At 42.4% G+C, this 17,628-nt stretch overlaps 2 protein-coding genes across 3 annotated transcripts in view; one reads left to right on the plus strand and one right to left on the minus strand.

Annotated features, from left to right (window-relative positions):
• si:dkey-157l19.2 (uncharacterized protein KIAA1522) overlaps positions 1-14,486 on the plus strand; it is a 30,640-nt gene extending 16,154 nt beyond the window's left edge. For both annotated transcript variants that reach the window (XM_046063019.1, XM_046063018.1), the window contains exons 3-8: positions 7,714-7,860; positions 8,001-8,044; positions 8,153-8,285; positions 8,451-8,561; positions 8,782-12,636; positions 13,563-14,486. In XM_046063019.1, the coding sequence (XP_045918975.1) occupies positions 7,714-7,860; positions 8,001-8,044; positions 8,153-8,285; positions 8,451-8,561; positions 8,782-12,636; positions 13,563-13,627 (4,355 nt within the window). In that variant the 3' untranslated portion in view covers positions 13,628-14,486. The remainder of the gene's footprint in view (positions 1-7,713; positions 7,861-8,000; positions 8,045-8,152; positions 8,286-8,450; positions 8,562-8,781; positions 12,637-13,562) is intronic.
• Positions 14,487-14,766: 280 nt separating this feature from the next.
• si:ch211-67f13.7 (uncharacterized protein LOC565426 homolog) lies at positions 14,767-17,511 on the minus strand. Its single transcript, XM_046063020.1, has 8 exons — positions 16,949-17,511; positions 16,755-16,867; positions 16,562-16,668; positions 16,252-16,426; positions 16,034-16,148; positions 15,884-15,963; positions 15,702-15,790; positions 14,767-15,571 (listed from the first exon to the last, which is right to left on the minus strand). Exons 1-8 carry the CDS (start codon positions 17,444-17,446, stop codon positions 14,865-14,867), a joined length of 1,884 nt encoding a protein of 627 aa, XP_045918976.1. The 5' UTR covers positions 17,447-17,511; the 3' UTR covers positions 14,767-14,864.
• Positions 17,512-17,628: the final 117 nt, after the last annotated feature.

Raw genomic sequence — 17,628 nt, forward strand, 5'->3', positions numbered from 1 at the left:
AGATTCCTCACATTCCTGAGCTTTATAAACATATTTCTTTGAGGAAGATACAAATAGGGAGCCCTTTGTGTGTGTGAATGTGTGTTTGGCATACGTGCCAGGTATGTCGTTTCATTTGACTTGGTTGAATATTTTGTCATAGACACTGCTTAATTTAAGAAAGATTAGATAAGATTAAGCTTATGTGTATTTATCTGTTATTTAGCTGTATTTTCTGTCAGTCTATCATGTCAGTTAAAGGTGGTTTGTGGAGCTGATAAACTGATTAACCATTGCCACATCAGTTTTGCTACAGATGAGTAAAAGAAATGCAGCTTTTAAAGGTTCATCACCAGGGTAATTTTTGTGTGAAATCTGCTAGATTGTACGTACATAAGGCACAGCAGCAGATTGTATTAATGAAAAAATTCGGGGAAAATATTCTTTTCATGGAAATGTGGAGCTAAATATTTCAGCTTTGGGATGGCAGATATTTGAAGAAGTATAAGACTGATGGAAAATAACAAACAAAACATCACCAGGGAGGCAACATTGAATCCTTATTTAGATAAAAAAAATTCATTTGTAACATACATTGTACACACTACAGTGAGTAGGGAAATACACACAGAACTTTAGCGATTATGGGAAATGTAGTTCTTTTTTTAATAACACTGGAGCTTACAACACTGAGACAGAGGCCAAAGACCACATCAACCACCATCAGTTAAATGAAAATTGATATTTCTGTTAAGCATGTACAACAAATATTGTTTGCAGCACTGTTTTGTGTATTTGTGGGCTCAGGATGTCATATTGTAGTTGTGTTGTGAAGATGACATAGTAGTATTTAAGGGCAGGAGAACAGGTTTGAGAAAACTGACAGTTTCACTTTATTCCTCGTGGTGGGAAGTTATCAACCAGTCCGCCTTTTTATACACTGTCACCTCAGGGAGGTGTATTCCTCTGAGAGATGGTCTCATTATTTAGCCTTTATGTGAAAAACACTCATTGATTCCATCATGTACTCTTGTAAATTAAAATGCTGTAGTGAAGCAAGGATGAGGTTGATTTCTATAGTACTTTCTGATACGTTTTGTCACATTTAATGTAAAATATCTGAAAATTAAGGTCAGCCTGAAAAGCTGACAACACAAGCACACACTCTGCTAATGCGTCAAGCCGATCCTGGGAATTTCTGTAGATGAGGACTTTACATGTATAGTAAACAGCTGCACAAATGCTTGTTTATAATCACAGGGTTTTATGGGCACTTACAAGGATTCTGTTTCAATAGGTGAAGAGTCACCACACCCAAATGTCAGAGGAGATCATATTTAGGTCACTCTCATGGTAAGAGAAGTTTACTAAGTGCCAGTTTGCCCTCTAGTCCCAACTGAATACTGTGCTCCAGTTTCATTTAATCAAGTTCCTTTTATTGTTTGGAATAATCTAAAGTTCGGTGTCAGTGTTACCAGACTAAACAGGCTGGCCAAACAGTTATTTTTTATGAAATCATATTGTTTCATTTGCACCAACTGCACAGACTGTTGTCACGAAAGTCTACAGAGACTGATAAATATGTGCTTGGAAAGTTTTGTGAGTCACCAGTCACGATTTCTGTAGTAAAATGAGGCCATTTTTAAACAATGAGGCAGAGTGTAAAGAGAGAGAGAAAGAGAAATTCACTGAACTTGGTAAAGATAACTTTTTTTGGTTTTATGCCACTAGTGTAGCAAAGTTTAGTAAAGGTGCACAACAGTGTTGGGTATTTGTGTAGTTTTCCTCTCCAAGAACACACTGTCCTTTGGGGTTCAAGGACTGGACCTGTGATAAGCCTGCACTCCACTTGTATATAATTGCCCAGTTTACATCAGCACAACCTGGTGTTTTAGTGCCCAGAGGTATTAGGAAATGTGTACCATTTCAGTTATTGTGAAGATGTAGAATTTATGGAGAACAAGAGTCTACAGCCATGCCAGCAGCTCTGCTGTACTTTAGCACAGCAGTGTGTTGAGCTAAATGCTAATGTTAGCATGCTGACATGCTGACAATGTGAACATGCTATGGTTTGACAGGTAATGTTTATCATGGTCACTAACATCTTAGTATAGTGTGTTACCATGCTAACATTTGCTAATTAGCACTAAAGACAGCTGTGGCTGATGGGAATTTGGTCATTAGTTCTGCAGGTATTTGGTCATAAGCCAAAGTATTAGGCAAATAAAATATTTGACCTGCCGGTGGGACTAGAGGAAAAGTCAGAGGACCAGCAAAGTCATTAGGATTCTTCCTCTGGAGCATACATGTCTATACCAAAATTTCATGGCAATTTATCCAATAGCTGTTGAAATATTTAAGTATACACCAAAGTGGTGGGCCGACTGACATTGCCATCTGTAGAGCCACACCGCTAGCATGAATAAAAATGTTGTAGCACTTTGGTCTAAAGTAGCCAGTAACAAACAAAACAATATTTCTTTACAGTCTCTTAGACTGTATTAACATGGATATAGTGTCCGTCACCGTCTAGTCAGTGCTTAATGTGAAAATGGGCAAAGAGGTGGAGCTGAGACCAAAACTGTTTTTTGTTCCAACATGTTTCTTATTTCTGCTATAAATTAGGACATTTTAACACGGGAGCCTCTGGGGATTGATTCGCTCCAGGAGACGACGGGTGTTTCAGAATGTAGACTGATCCAATGACATTAACCATGGTGCAAAAAGTGGCCACCTGCAAAATATAGCGTGCATTTTGGAGGTATCCAATACATGCTGGTTTGCTGGCATAAAGACGGTGTTGCCTGACACTGAATTAGAGTGTAACCCTGCGTGCCAGATGATGCAGGTGTATCTGTTACCTGGATTGTCCTCGTCACACTGCGCTTCTTCCTTCATTTCTTTCAGCTGTGATGGAGAGATGTTTATATTTAATTCATTCAAAACCAAAAGCGTGAAAATAGTTGATGTAGCTTTGACCAAGACGCATGAACATGTGTGTCCAGCGTATCGAGACTACTTGCTTTTAGAGGAACATTGAGCCTCCAGCCCTTTCCCACTGTCATCACAGTGTGTTCAGTTAGGTTTGTGCTGATTAGAGAGGCTTAAGCACCTGGCAGACAGCACCCTCGAGCTGGAGAGAATGTCTGTGCATGGCTGTCTGCCTGGCGGTGCAAAACAAGAGAAAGGGGCAAGTTGGGGCAGGGACATAAGGTGTGTGTGTGGGGGGGGTATTCGCAACTGTTTGATTCCCATGAAGTGGCTCTAGGAAGAATCACATCAAGTGGTTTGTCTGTGTCAGTGTGTGTGGTGCAAAGCAGGGGTCCCAAACTGTTGCTTTTTTTACAATACATTTTAACAATTTACATTCTTCTTCGTAGCATACAGCCCTGCGTGTTTATTAAATGAGGCTGCTTGAGATTATATAGATTAGATTAATTTATAATCATTCCCTTTAAACTGTAGTATCTGTGCCCAGGGTCAGTCTTTTGCTTAAGGTTTGGAAAGAGCCGTTTTAGAGCTGTAGCTACCACTTAGAACAGTAAGGTCACGTTCTCAGGGATTTTACCAACCTGGAGAGAGGTTTACATTCTACAATTAAAAGATAACACACGTGGGTATTCTACAGGATGCCACCAGTATTTCTAGAATTTCTGGATAAAGTTAAATTTGGCCTCTTTTAGGTCAACAAAAAAATAAATAAGTAAAGGATTCAGTATTTCCCAAAATTTTAGTTCAGCCAGTGTTAAGAGGGCTTAAAAAAAAAATTTAGACCTTCATATGTTTTAAACAAAAAGTACAGAAAATCACACAGTTAACTAAATAAATGAAATCAAACATTTTAGAAACTTGGATTAATGACTTCAGTAGTTCTACAGTCCTTGCTACAGCCCTGGCATCAGGTGTAAACCAGAATGCTATCTGAAAAATAAAGCCACATTCTGTGCCATGGTTGCATATCATAAACACTCTTCATTGCCACCTGTGTCATTGGTTGTAATTTGTTTACAGTAGCTGATGACGTAACACATTTCCTGAAGCCTTCTGTCAGTGTTTACTGCCAGAGAATCCACATTTTACCAAAACAAACTTGCCAACAGCTGCTCATTTAAAAGGTTCTACATTAAATCCAACTTTATTTACATGTCATAAAATGTAATCATAATCCCCTCCTTGAGTTTTTTTTAAACAGATGTTTTTTCTTCACTACAGGCTACTTGAATAAACTAGTCGTGCAGTATCACATCCATTAGATTTAGCATGTTTATCCAAATCCGAGATGTAAACATCATTTTAATACATCACTAGCAGTCCGTTAATACCGCCAGCTTCCACGCAATCCCCCAGTGACAGACGGTGTCTTTAATATGTCAGTGAATAATATGGACACAATTACAATCACAGAACCAGTGATAATATGAGCCCCTCATTAACGTGCAGTCGTGCCCCACCCATCACTCCAGGCCTCTACAGTTGAGTGTGTGCTGTTATGGTAACCAGATAAGTGTCGTCCTAGCCTGACTTTACTCCTCACATGCAAGTTAACTTTTCGTTCACATCAGTAGGTTGAAGCTTCCACTTAAACACTGTATCCTGTTTAAATAGTGATCTGTTTCTATACGTTACTGTATACTAGTAACACGTGATAAATTTCTTTCCTTTTCTCTATAAACCACTTTTGTCTTGAGTCACTTGGGCAGGATCGCAACCATGGGAATGTTTTCCATTTGTTCAGACGGCATACATTCCATGTCATGTCTGCTCAGCACACCAGGAAGTGAACAAACCCCTGAGCCGTAAATGAGTCTGAGGTGTACAGTAAAGAAAAAAGAAAGCAAGATAAAGAAGTAGTCTCAACAATAGAAATTTGACTCAAAAAACAAGTTTTAAAAAGTGTTTGTTGCTTCTCAGAAAATTCATCTCTAAATAGTAGCTCTTGATCAACTGAGCAACTGTGTATCTTCTGTCATCTTCTGTATTTTTGCTGCATAGTAACAAATCGAATGTAATGCTCCTAGAAACAATAGGGAACATTTTTCACATGTGTGGCCATGTGCTGTGAAACTCCAGGCCTCATTTTAAACATGTTTTCAATCTTGTTTTAGGACTTGAATATTTTAATTCACTTACTCCCCCTTGTGGCAAAACAATAAAGCTGTATGTCTCTTAATAAAGTCTGAGGAAGTAAATAAATGTGCTTTGTTACACAGATGTCCATAGTAAAAACGGTGCACAATCTAACAAAGCAGTGTAGTGTTATTTATTAACAGTGCTAAAGCTGTGGCTCAAGTACGAGGGAGCCACCCGTGACGTGCCTGTACCTCAGATCCCTGACAACAGCTTTCTCATCCCTTCAATGTTTACATGTATGATCTCAGTTTGATCTGTGCCCCAACCGACCAATCCGGGGCGAGTGTGCCTGCAGATGGGGAGCAACAGTGAGATGCTGGATGTCTTGTTGAGCATTGAGTGGGGGAGACACAGTAGACAGGGATGGCAGGAATTAGGCTGTTGGGGATTAGTGTCTGAGCTCTGATTGTCTATTGGCTGTAGAGACCTTTTCTGCTCTGCATGGACCTGAACTGACAACAACAAATTAATCAGAAACAAGCAAGATTATCATCCTGTCTTGATCCCGGGATGTTTTTTTAAACTGACGGACTGCACATTTTTAGATCACATTTTCCTCCTTTTTCTTTAACACAACTTGAGCGTAGTTTTGGATTACTTTATGAGAGAGCATGGTAGTGCTTCTGACTAACAACTCCAGCACTAATTTCTACTGCTTTCCAACAGTCTTCAAGAGGAAAGGTGAGTGAAAGCAGCACCTGCCATTTGTTTGAAATTATGTATGAGACAACAGACCTGATTGGTTTATGACTCAAATCAATTGCTCCTTGTTGAAATTTCTATTCAACTATGACCAGCACAAGACAGGCAATAAAGTAATTAAAGTGTCACTCACTATCTCTGTAGACCATAAAAACTACTGCCAGTATGTACTCTCAGTGATATAAAATGTGCTGTGATTTATAGTCTCACTTTAGCAACTAACACTTGCTCTAAATTGCAGGAAAATAAAATAAGGAATTAGAATATTATATATATTTATAGATAATTGCGTATTTGGAATTTCTGCCAGCAGAGAGGACCTGTAATGCTGTTACAGAAGAGATGGTGGTAATAATTAGTAGCGATCACAGAGCAGATGACTGTAAAGGCTAATTCCGGCATGGTCTTACTGTGACAGTGCGGTCTGTGGTGTACAGTAGGTGGCTAAATGTGGAGCAGCTGTCATTATTACATAAAAGTGTTAGCTCAATGGTCCCAGACTGTGGCCTGGAAGCATGAGGGCACAACGTGGATCACAGAGTTGAATGACTTGACCAACTGGTCCACAGACATAAAGCTACAGTAACATTAGTTTTTTTCTTTTATTTTGGTTTTATTAAGTCATCAGATTTTTTTTTGCATTTTAAAAAGACTTGACACAAAAAATAAAGTATGAAACTTGATCCAAAACCAAGATAAGAGTTTTGTACATTCAGAATAAAATCATAACATTAAAACCAGGAACTCAAGTAACTGGATTTTGGACAGCAAGTCATTAGAAGAGGTTATTCAGGTTTGTGGAGTTCACAAACAGCATGACTTAATGCAGTTAGTATCTCAAAGCAATAGTTGTCATTTTTTTGGATGGCGCCCATGGTTCATGACATGGTATTTCAGGTATTTTTATTTGTTAATTAATTAGTTAAAAAAAGATTGATGTACTAAGCATGCAACAAGATGTGACATTGATTTAATTAGTGTCCTTGTCACTGTCTGATTAAATGTTACTTGGGCTAGAAGAAAATAGCACGCATACGTTGCTGACGGTAGATTTTTGATGTGATAATCCCGTTTTAAAAGTCATTGTCAGTCACTTGAGTTTAATCCTGCAAGAGTGGAACTGGAGTTCAGCCTTTTTAATTTGCACCCACACTCTTGTGTATTAACCCTCAAACATATTTACTGTTCCTGTGCTTAAATGTCACTGGCAGGCACCTGAATGCTCTCATCCCGTCCACATGGCTCCCTTATGTACTGTTACTAGTGTTGTAGTAAAGACTGCCCAAACCGAGACCAAGTCAAGACCAAGATTTTAGGGGCTGAGACCAAGTCGAGACCAAGACCGAGGGAGGGCGAGACCAAGTCAAGACCAAGACCAGTTCACCACATTACATGACACACAATAAAATGTGGAACGAGATCATAGGTACTTCTCAAATTGATTTGAAAGAGCCACATTCCCATTAAAACACCCACATACAAACACTAAGAGCTAAAATCAACGTAAGCATCTTTATTCAACACTCTTTTTCCATGCTTACCATCGTGGGGAGGGGTGACAGTGGTTAATGGGAACAACACATACTTAATTAGGGTTATTGGTTGCATTTGAAGCAATACGTTTTACATCCAAAGTTAGGATGTTAACAAATACATCAGACAATGCAAAAGAAATTTATTGATATTCCCAAAGTTATGGTCTTGACTGATCTTGAAATAAAATCCAGAGTCCTCTATGTCTGAGACCGAGACAAGACTTAGTACAAATGCGGTCAAGTCCGAGACGAGACCAAGAACATCAAAAAGTGGTCTTAAGACTGGTCTCGAGTACTACAACACTAACTGTTACAGTAACACAAAGCTTTGAGTTTATCCATGTTGATCCCCTCTCTTTACTTCAAGCTGTCTCAAAGCGAGACGATGATGATGACAAGACCCCGGCACCCCCGTTGCTCCAGGAGAACGTGTTCATCGAGGCCAGCAGGCCCAAGTACCTGGAGAACCTTCATACTGAGGCCCTGGAAGGACTGAAAATGATGCAGCAGGAAGGTACACACTTGCAGTCTTACATCTGTGCACTAAATTAGAGGTGTCCCGTGCCAACATGTTGATAACTGCCTGCATATTACTCAAGAGGGTGTGCACCGGAGGATGTAAACACTAAGAGTTAAATGTTACTCTCTTTGCAGAAACCAATAATGGAGTGGAGTACCAGGATAATGAAAGCACGGTTGTAAGTGACACATCACACCCAGAATAGCTGTTTTTTTACACTTGCAAATACACTATTCTTGAATAAGTGATTTGTTTTCTAAAAGGATTATGTTTCTCCTTGTGACAGTCGACAGTGATGGTCCAGACAGACGGGGAAGGTGGCTTTATGACAGACAGTACCCTTGCTGACACATCTTCAATCGTCTCTGTACGATCATCAGTGTCCACAAGATCTTCCCGCTCTGGTCTCACCAGGCAAGGTAACTTAACCGCAAGCGTAAATACTTTTTACATCCCATTTTGGTCATTATACTACATATAGCACACACATACAATGGCAAACTCAACATTTAATGGGTGAGATGTACAGATTGAATTGAAAGAATCCCGTTTTTCTCTTTTCTATCATTCCTCTGTATGCCCAGCATCAACATTCAGGCCCTTGAACTCTGGGAAAAAGTCAGAAAAGACCAAGACAAGGAGAAGACACAGGAAGACTGTTGTGGGTATCCCACAGCATGTTCAGAAAGAACTGGGTAAGCAGCTCATCATTTTAACATATTACTTACAAAATACATCTGTCAAATTACTCTTTACTCTAAATTGTAAGATATATTCAAAAATATCATGGTAGTAAATATAGTTATGTTACTGTCTTCTATATAGAAAATAAATGGATGAATGGTTAGTTTGCGTGTCCATTTGCTTAATTATTGATATGAACTTGCGCTAATTAGTCTTGCTATCTTCTCTCAGGCCTGGACAGAGTGGGCTGGACACTGACTCAGAGGTTAGATGAGGAACAGCATTATAATGGGGAAACTGACAGCAGCCCAACGACAGATGTGCCACAGCAGGCAAAAGAGTCACAAAGGGGAGCCAGTTCCAGCCTTCAGAACATGAATTTCATCCAGCCCGTCAACAAACACCAACTGGAGCAGCTCGGTGCCACCCATGCTGGCCATAGGGATGACCTGGCCCTGCTGCACCGCCTGGGCCCTAACTTCTCAGGTGAGCAGAGGCCTCGGTCCCTGGCTGTTCCCTGGATGACCACTGCCAACAGCCTCGAGCAGGAGCTGCCCAGCCCTGTCATGTCCATGTCTCCACAGGCCCCTTACATGTCGAAAATCATTCCCAATGCTGTGTTGCCACCCTCCATAGATGTGGTTGAAATCAGCCGCGGGCGGAGTCGCAACAGCGTCCGCACCGTCAGCAAGAGCAGCCTCCTGCTGTCCAGCCCGGCCCCCTCCCGTGCTTCCTCTAGAGCCTACTCCTCCAGGACTACTTCCTCCAGAGCCTCCTCTAGAGCCTCCTCCAGAGCCTCCAACATCACCTCTGCCTCCCAATACAACCCTTACAATATGTCCGACAGCTCTTGTTGGAGCAACTCTGAGTCCTCAGAGACCTTGGTATCTGACTCCTCAACCATCTCCAGCAGCAGCACCCCCAGACAGAAGAGGTCACAGGACGGTGATGCCTCTGCTAAAGAGGACAAAATCAGTGTTCCCTCCTCCGTCAGCAAGCCTTCAAAATGCGCCTCCAATGGCCAGCTCATTATTAAGGGAGACGAGGTTAAGAAAGAAGGGCAGTTTGTGCGTAGCCTCTCCGTCATGAAGCCCAAGAGGGCTCCTCCTCCTCCAAGCCGCTCATATTCCCTTCACAATAAGATGAAGCGACGGTCACGTGATCTGGCAGAGGTTACGGTCATTTCAGGGGAATCTTCTCTCACCACTATCCCAGCATCTGGTGAGGAAAAAGGAAAAAACACAACAGGATTCTCTCCTATTCCCTCTAAAATCATAGACAGTCCTGGATACAATGCTGACACCAGTTCTCTGGATGACTCTACAGGTTCTGTATCATTCAGTTCCTACAGATCCCAGCTGCAGGCACTAAAGGCAGAGGAAGCAAAGGTTGAGGAAACAGTTTCCAAAGATGCTTCACAAGAGAAGCAGGAATCACTTCAGGAGAATAAGCTAAGCAAAATAGTGTCCCCGTCCAGTGGCTACTCCAGCCAAGATGGCACATCTGCTCAACTTTTTAAACAGCCCCACAGCTCATCTCCAAGGCACAAGAGAGGCATCTTAGCAAAGCTTCAAAGGTTTTTTCCTGGGTCTACTAATGCTGCTTCACCTCCCCCTCCACTCACACAATCAGAGGCTCGTGAAAACACAGAAACCAAAGAGGATCTCAAACTCGACTCCTCAGTCGATACTGCCAGTGTCAGCCCCTCCGTAAGGACCTTGAGAGAACTCTTCAACATCCCTCCGCCACCTAAGGTCCATGCACCTCCACCCCCTCCTCCAGAGGTATGGGCTCACAGTAAGCGTAGCTTTGAGTTGCTGCTGGGACCACCGGCACCTGATAACATTTATGCCATCATAAAGAAGAATCCAAAGGACAGGAGACAACCGAGGCACTCTCCTTCTGCATCTACGGACAGCTCTGTGAATAGCTTGGTGGTAGAAAGAACGCACAAGAATCCGACTGTAACAGTGGAGTCCTTTAATGGTGCCCTACATGTGCTTGAGACAAAGAAACTTCAGGACAGTGGGGTTTTGAATGCAGAGAACAATGACAGACTGACTGAGCAGAATGTTGATTTGAAAGGAAAGAGCAAAGAGACAGAAAAAGTTGAGAAAGTAAGAGTAAGTGACATATTAAACGGGATGTTGGTGAAGGCTGTAGAGAAACATGAAGTAAGGCTGGCAGCAGTGAGAGAGGAAGAAGCCAAAAAGACATCCACACGAGCTACAGAGGTAAAGACTAACATGGACACATTATCCGCCATTTCATTAGTACGCGTCTCTCCATCTCCTCCTCTGGTACACCGTCCTCCACAACCCCCCACCACACAGACTGCTTCTATCCCATCCGCAAACGTTGTTGTATCCCCTGAGTCATCCTGGCCCCCACCCCCTCCACCAACAGGCCACGGTGGGCCTGATGAGATTGATTTCCCTCTTCCGCCTCCCCCAATGTTTGGTGAGGAGGGGATAGTTATACCTGTTCAGGTGCCACCAGAGAGGTCAGAATGTGTCAGGGTGACCACAGAGGCTGAACCACAGAACCCCAGTACATCCCAGAGGATTGTACCTCCAACCTTGAGTATTCCACCTCCTCCACCATATATGGCTCCCCCTCCACCGGTTGAAGCAGTCTGTCTTCCTATGACTAAGAAGGTCTGTCCTCTACCGTCAATTAAAGAGGTTTCTCCTCCACAACCTAAAAAAGTCTCTCTTCCACCACCTATAGAGGTTTCTCCTCCACCGCCTCCTAAAGAGGTTTCTCTTCCACCACCTATAGAGGTTTCTCCTGGGAGCCCCAAAGAGTCATCTCGTACTGTGGTTCAAGAACCGCCCCCAACCCTTGTTAAAGACGTGTCCCCCACACTGGTTATCGAGGTCTCCACTCATTTTGAGAAGATTTCTCCTCCATCTTCTCAAAATAATGCCTGTCAGTCTTTGGACAAGGCAACACCTGTTGGCAAGCTCACCCCACCACAAAGTATTCCACCTCCACCACCCCTACCGTCACAACCCCAGTCGTCAAAACAGGAGATTGATCTTCCACAAGAGAACATCCCATCTGAATCTGAGACCAACCCAGTTTCATCTGACAGTATTCTTACTTCCCCTCAGAGTATTCCACCTCCGCCTCCCATACAGCTTCTCCACCAACCTCAGGTTGTAGCCCCAAACACTGATGGTCCAGCAACCCAGGAGGCCTCCCCTTCACCACCATCTGAAATCTCTATCCCACCAACTGTTGAAAACTCTCCTTCACCACAAAAGGGGACTCCTTCTCCCCTTGGAAATATTCCCTTACCTCCACCTTTACCTGTGCTGGGTCTTGCCAGCATTAGGCACCAACCTAGTCCTGCAAGCACAGAAAACCAAACCCCAGAGCTGACGTCTGCCCCTGTTGTGCAGAAGGAACCTACTCCCATTATTACCCCCTCCCTTCTGCAGATGGTGAAGCTGCGGTCCGTCAATAGCAGCCCTGAGCCTTCTAAAGATCAGGAGCAACCAGAGGTCACAATGAGGAATAAGCAGCCCAGCAATAAGGTTCCAACCTCATCTGCCAGTGGTGAGGCTCCTCAGAAACCCATCAGAAGGTCTCTGATCATGACCTCTGAACCTGCCATAGTTACTTCACAACAAGCTCTGCCCAAGTCCCAGTCTCTTGTGGTTCCACCTGCATCTTCATCCACAGTCATCTCCCCAACTAAAAAGTCTCCTCCTGCCATGACCACCTCTCCTTCCATGAACCTACAGGAGGCCATCCGCCTGAGGACAGCAGCCAGATCAAAAGCCAGCCCTGCATCTCGCCTCAGCATCCAGTCACCAACATCACCAAAAGACCTCTGCAAGTCCCCCACCAGCACAGCAAGTTTTATCTTCTCCAAGAGCAACAAGAAGGTGGTAACTGAGACCAAGCCGGCACCGGAGACCATGGCAACCATACAGAACAACCTGGAGGCTTCCTCAAACAACGTAACAAACGTGGTGAGTGAAGCAGAGCTGATGAAGAAGGGAGTCAAGGTGCCACCACCTGTTGCAAAGAAACCCCAAACTGCAGGTCAGGAATCACTGCAAGATAGTATCAAGGGTAAGAGAGATTATTCACTATATATAAAACACATCAGTATTAGACTGGAAATTATGTGATGATTCAGTTAACATGTAGTAACTGTGTACTTACTTGTGTAGTGCATGAATTTTGACCTCTGCTTCTTCTTTTTAATGGAGAACTGTAACTGAGCGGATCGTTATCATCAACATTTGGCTGCGATTGTCACACACCAAAGTATCTGCTGGCTTGTTTTATTAAAATGAATAAAAATTAACATACTTTTACTTGCTTGTGTATGCGATCGCAGCCGATGCGCCTCAGCTGCCATTTTCACAAGTTTGAAAACAGGTTGGTCCCTCCCCTTCTGCTACAATGCCAAGATGGTGACTGTTAAGGGGGAGAAGTGTCCAGCGTTCCACATTCAACTTTTTGACTGTTATGAGTACTCCATCCGGGTACTCACAGTGCACTGCATTTTGCCGTACTTGTCAGTGTGAACACACTTATGCACTCAACATAGCAAGTGTAAGTATGGAAGGGAGCAAACTGAGACACAGCTTAAGACTATATAGAGACAGCTAGTGGCTCTGTGAGGCTGTACTTGGGCACAGCAATCCTTTGAGCCACCTACTAACATCAGCATGTTAACATACTCACAATGGCAGTGCTCACATGCTGATGTTAAGGCTGTATTCACGTCATATCATTTTAACTATAATACAAAACACACTTGCTAATTAGCACTAAACACGCATTACATCATAAACCAAAATATTGGACAGTCAGGGGATAACTGACATGAACGTTTCATGGCAATCCATCCAGTAGTTGTTGAGATATTTCAGTCTGGACCAAAGTGGTGGACCAACTGACATTGCCATGGCTGAAAAACATTTTCCTGCGATTGTATCGGTTCTTCTGCGCTCCATTAAACTAATTCTGTCTAATTTCTCTAATCTCAGATGCTGCAGAGAAAACAAATGGAACAGCAGGTACTGTTGAAGGAGAAGGGACACCATCTACATGACTGTAAAGACTGAAGGAGAGCTGGGAAGGACTTATTACACTGTATCTGCTGCAAGTTGGTCTTTATGTGTGAGAGACAAGAAACTGGATTTGGAAAAGTTCTGGATTTTATAGAAAATCCTTTCAATTTGATGTTAATGGTGTGGGTCATTTTCACAAGTACTCATATTGCATTTTAAATACAGCATATTTTCTTTTGGCAGAGGGTCTTCTGAACTTTACAGTTGCAAGAAATGGGAATATACTGCCCTCTAGTGTCAAACAATGATTGTACCACTTTTGTCCTGCTGAATCAGAGCTTTTGTCAATATTTCTAACAATGGGACTTTTGGGCGCTCATCTGTAAATATAGCAAAAGTTTCTACATTTAACATAATCCTGTTATGATGGATATGTGCTACAGAGTTCTGTTTTTTTCTCCAAAACTATATTTGTTAAAAAATATTAATTATCCTAAGTTATTTTTTTTCTTTTCATGTTCAGAGGAGGGTCTCAGACAGAACATCTTGTTTGCAATGTTGTGTTAAACCCCAAAAATCATTTAAATCAAGTTTGTTTGTATAGCTCCTAGACATGTCCAAATATACAGTATGTTCTTCTCAAACATCTGTCACTTTCTATGACCTGTCAATGAGCATGACCATTAATTAGCAGATACATAAATCAATATTAAAATCGTTATTTTGGAGCACATTTCTGCTGCTTTTAGTTACTGATAATGGAGGCATTGCCTTTTCTCAGTTATGGCTCAAACAGCGGGGTATTTCTGTGTTGAACTATAATATTTCAAACTTGTTTCAAAGACTAATGTAATAAATGATCATTTATAATGGAAAGAATAAAGATTTATGGACAGATAAGTCACACTGAAGAGGATCCTTTTTTCTTCTAAATTTCCTGTAAGTCTGATATTCAGTGCTGTATTTTCCCTTGACATTGGAGTGCAATGTTGTAATGTTTGTAGTTTTACTCAATGGACATTACCCTTTTTTTGACATTCGTAATTGAAGGATTAATATTGGCATGGCTTAATTGATCTGTCAACTACTATTAACATTCATAATTTTGAAGTTCAAATTTAGTTACAATTAAACATTTAGAAAATAAATGGTGTCTTAGATGTTATTACAAGAGTCCAGCTGCATTTTCATGTTTTTATTGAAACGAGTCAGAAAATCCTTCTGTTATGGATGTTTACAACAGTCTTTAAACAGAGTACTAATCAATGCCTTCTAATACTATGTCCATGTGAAATACCAGGTCATCTCCTTATCCAAATCTGCCAGACTGTCCTCATTCCGCTCCACGTCAGAGGCCACCATCCAGTCAGCCAACGCACTGCTACTTGTATGCTTACTGTTTTTTTCCTCACCTTCGGTTACCAGTGGCTCTAACTCTCTCTGTACGCCGACTTCTGATGGAAACATTTGCTCCAACTCCGCCCAATGACGCAACACTTCACCTTCCTTATGATTCAAATGGGTCGCCTGCTGTACATCAGAGATCTCATCATCTTCAAATTCCTCCCCATCTTCACTCTCTGAAAAATGCTTGTGTAGTAGATAACCTGACCCATCCTCTTTGGACAGATTTGAATCGTTAACTTCAGACTTTTCCTTCTCCTCCTCTACTAAGACCCTCTCCCTAAAACTTAACTCATCTAAATCAGGTTCTGCTTTCACTCCAAGGACAACCCCACGTTCTTTTTCATCAAGCTGTTGCTGCTGCTCCTCTTCTTCTGTGTAAACTTGCTCTTCATCATCATACTGAACTTCATCAGCACTTTCCCACAGGTTGTCAAGACTGTGCAGCTCATCAGTGAACTGACTGACTGTGGCCTCGCCTTCTCTGCTTATGCTGACTGAGGGGGGATTGACTGGTAGAGAGCCATCTTCTGCTTCGTACGACTGATCAACGACCAGCAATGACCCACTGCGTGCAGAGCCTTGAAGAAAAAGAGATCTAGCCATTTACAATGATCGCAAGACACTTTACGATCACTGACACTTAAAAGCATTCACAACAGAAATATTACCTTGAAATCTAATCAGGACTAAACCACAATAGCTACATACCTTCCATCATGGCCCTCCGGGGTTTAGAGGTCACACATTTGTAATCGCAGCAGTCGCATATGGAGTCGTCACTGTTAAGGGCCTTCCACCTATCATGGCAAATACACAAATATGCTTAATCTACTTGGAAATAACAGCACCTAATGCTGGAACGGAAATTAATTTACAGTGTCAAGGCTCACCTGTCCCCTGTGTAGGTGCATGATTTGTGTGCAGGACCCGGGTCCTCAGATGTGACAAACAATTTGCAGTGAATATTGACCTAAAAATTGAAATGGGGTTAAGCCACAGTTAAAACTATGTGAATCCAGAGAATTATGTTCCATGCTCACCTCTGTGTCAGGGTCAGCAGTGAACTGGAAAGCCTCTAGGGAGAATCTCAGGGTCTTGTTTGTCCGAGAGATGAACTGAGAGGCCCCCGGGTCTCTTCTGCTGTCTAGCATACAGCTATGGGTGACAACAATATGACACTAATCTCAGTTAATTGCAATGCAGGACAGCAAAGGTGAACCCATTAGATTTTCAATACATTACCGTCCATAATACTCACCCATAATTGTCAATGATGGTGTATTTGTGGGATGATATTGAGCCACTGGATGGTGTGGCATAGCAGCTATTGATGTATAGTTTTACACCAGTTGGGAGATGAGGAGCACGGATCTGGAAATTAACAGTCTGTCCAAGTTGGTACACCTGGGGCCTCGCTGGTCTGCTCCATGAATCTAAGAGTTAATTAAATATCACACCAAAAAGGAGCCACTTACACGTTTATTAAAATGTTAAACATACAAACACATATTTGCACTGAAAAAGAAAACAGCTCTTAATCGCAACAATCCATATTTCTTTAAACATACCGTCCATCAACTCTATCTGGAAGAAATTTGGACTTCCTTTCAGAGTTTTACGCCCAACAGCAGTGTGCCAGGTGGGCTGCACCGCCAGTTGGTACACATGATGGTTCCTGGACAGGGTTTTGGAGGTTGTCAGTAATAGGCTTTCTCACATAGGCCACACACACACGACTTTGAAACTAAACTAGAGACAAACCTTTGATAACGACACTGAATGTCGACATCCATCCGGTGCGCTCTGCTTGGGAAATGTTTTGGTGAAGGTTCATAATGGAGCACGAATTTATAGACCAGATAACCGTGGGGCGACTGTGAAGAGGTGTCAGAAATTGAGAGTTCAACATTATGCAGGTAGAGACGGGAAACAAACAAGATTCGTGCAAATCTTACCTGACGCACGGAATCACACGCTGTCAGAGGATAAGTGAAAAGCAGGTCGCCGTACGGTCTGAGAACCCCATTGCTTTTGCAGGTGCTGCCTAATTTCAGCTCCGTTGCATCTGCGCCCAGGCCGTAGAAAGCTGGTTTGACCCGCACGACAAAGTCAGAAGTGGAGCATGTTACAGAAACGTCTGGGAGGAAAACAAAGTCCGACTGGTTCTTTGCCTCGGGCTCCCCTGGACGCAGGAATCGAGGTGTTCCAGGTATCGCAGGAGGATAGGGTCTTCGGGAAATGAGCTGAGACAATGGAGAAGTGCTGACAGGTAGCCTCTGGGAAGATTGCCTCTCGTCTGTTATTGACAGTTTAATTGGTTTTGATTTTGTCATACCCTGTTTGAAAACCTTCTTCCTTTTTGTAAACGGAGATTCATAAGTGTCTACTGCACAGCTGAGGAGGCCAAGTGATAAAACACTCCACAAAATACGGAGACACCACTTTGTTTTCATCGCAACAGACTACTGTCCTTCTACCTCTCTCTAACAATCTGCGCTTAACACCACCGCTCAGTCACGGCTGGAAGTAATTAGTGCATTTATATGGTCAGCCCACGCTGCCAAAATGTGTCACTTTCAAACTTGTCAAGAAAACACAGTAAAAAGCGGCGTACAAACATGCCGCTTTTTACAGG

The sequence above is a fragment of the Micropterus dolomieu genome, linkage group LG11, assembly GCF_021292245.1.
Source record: "Micropterus dolomieu isolate WLL.071019.BEF.003 ecotype Adirondacks linkage group LG11, ASM2129224v1, whole genome shotgun sequence".
NCBI lineage: Eukaryota > Metazoa > Chordata > Actinopteri > Centrarchiformes > Centrarchidae > Micropterus > Micropterus dolomieu.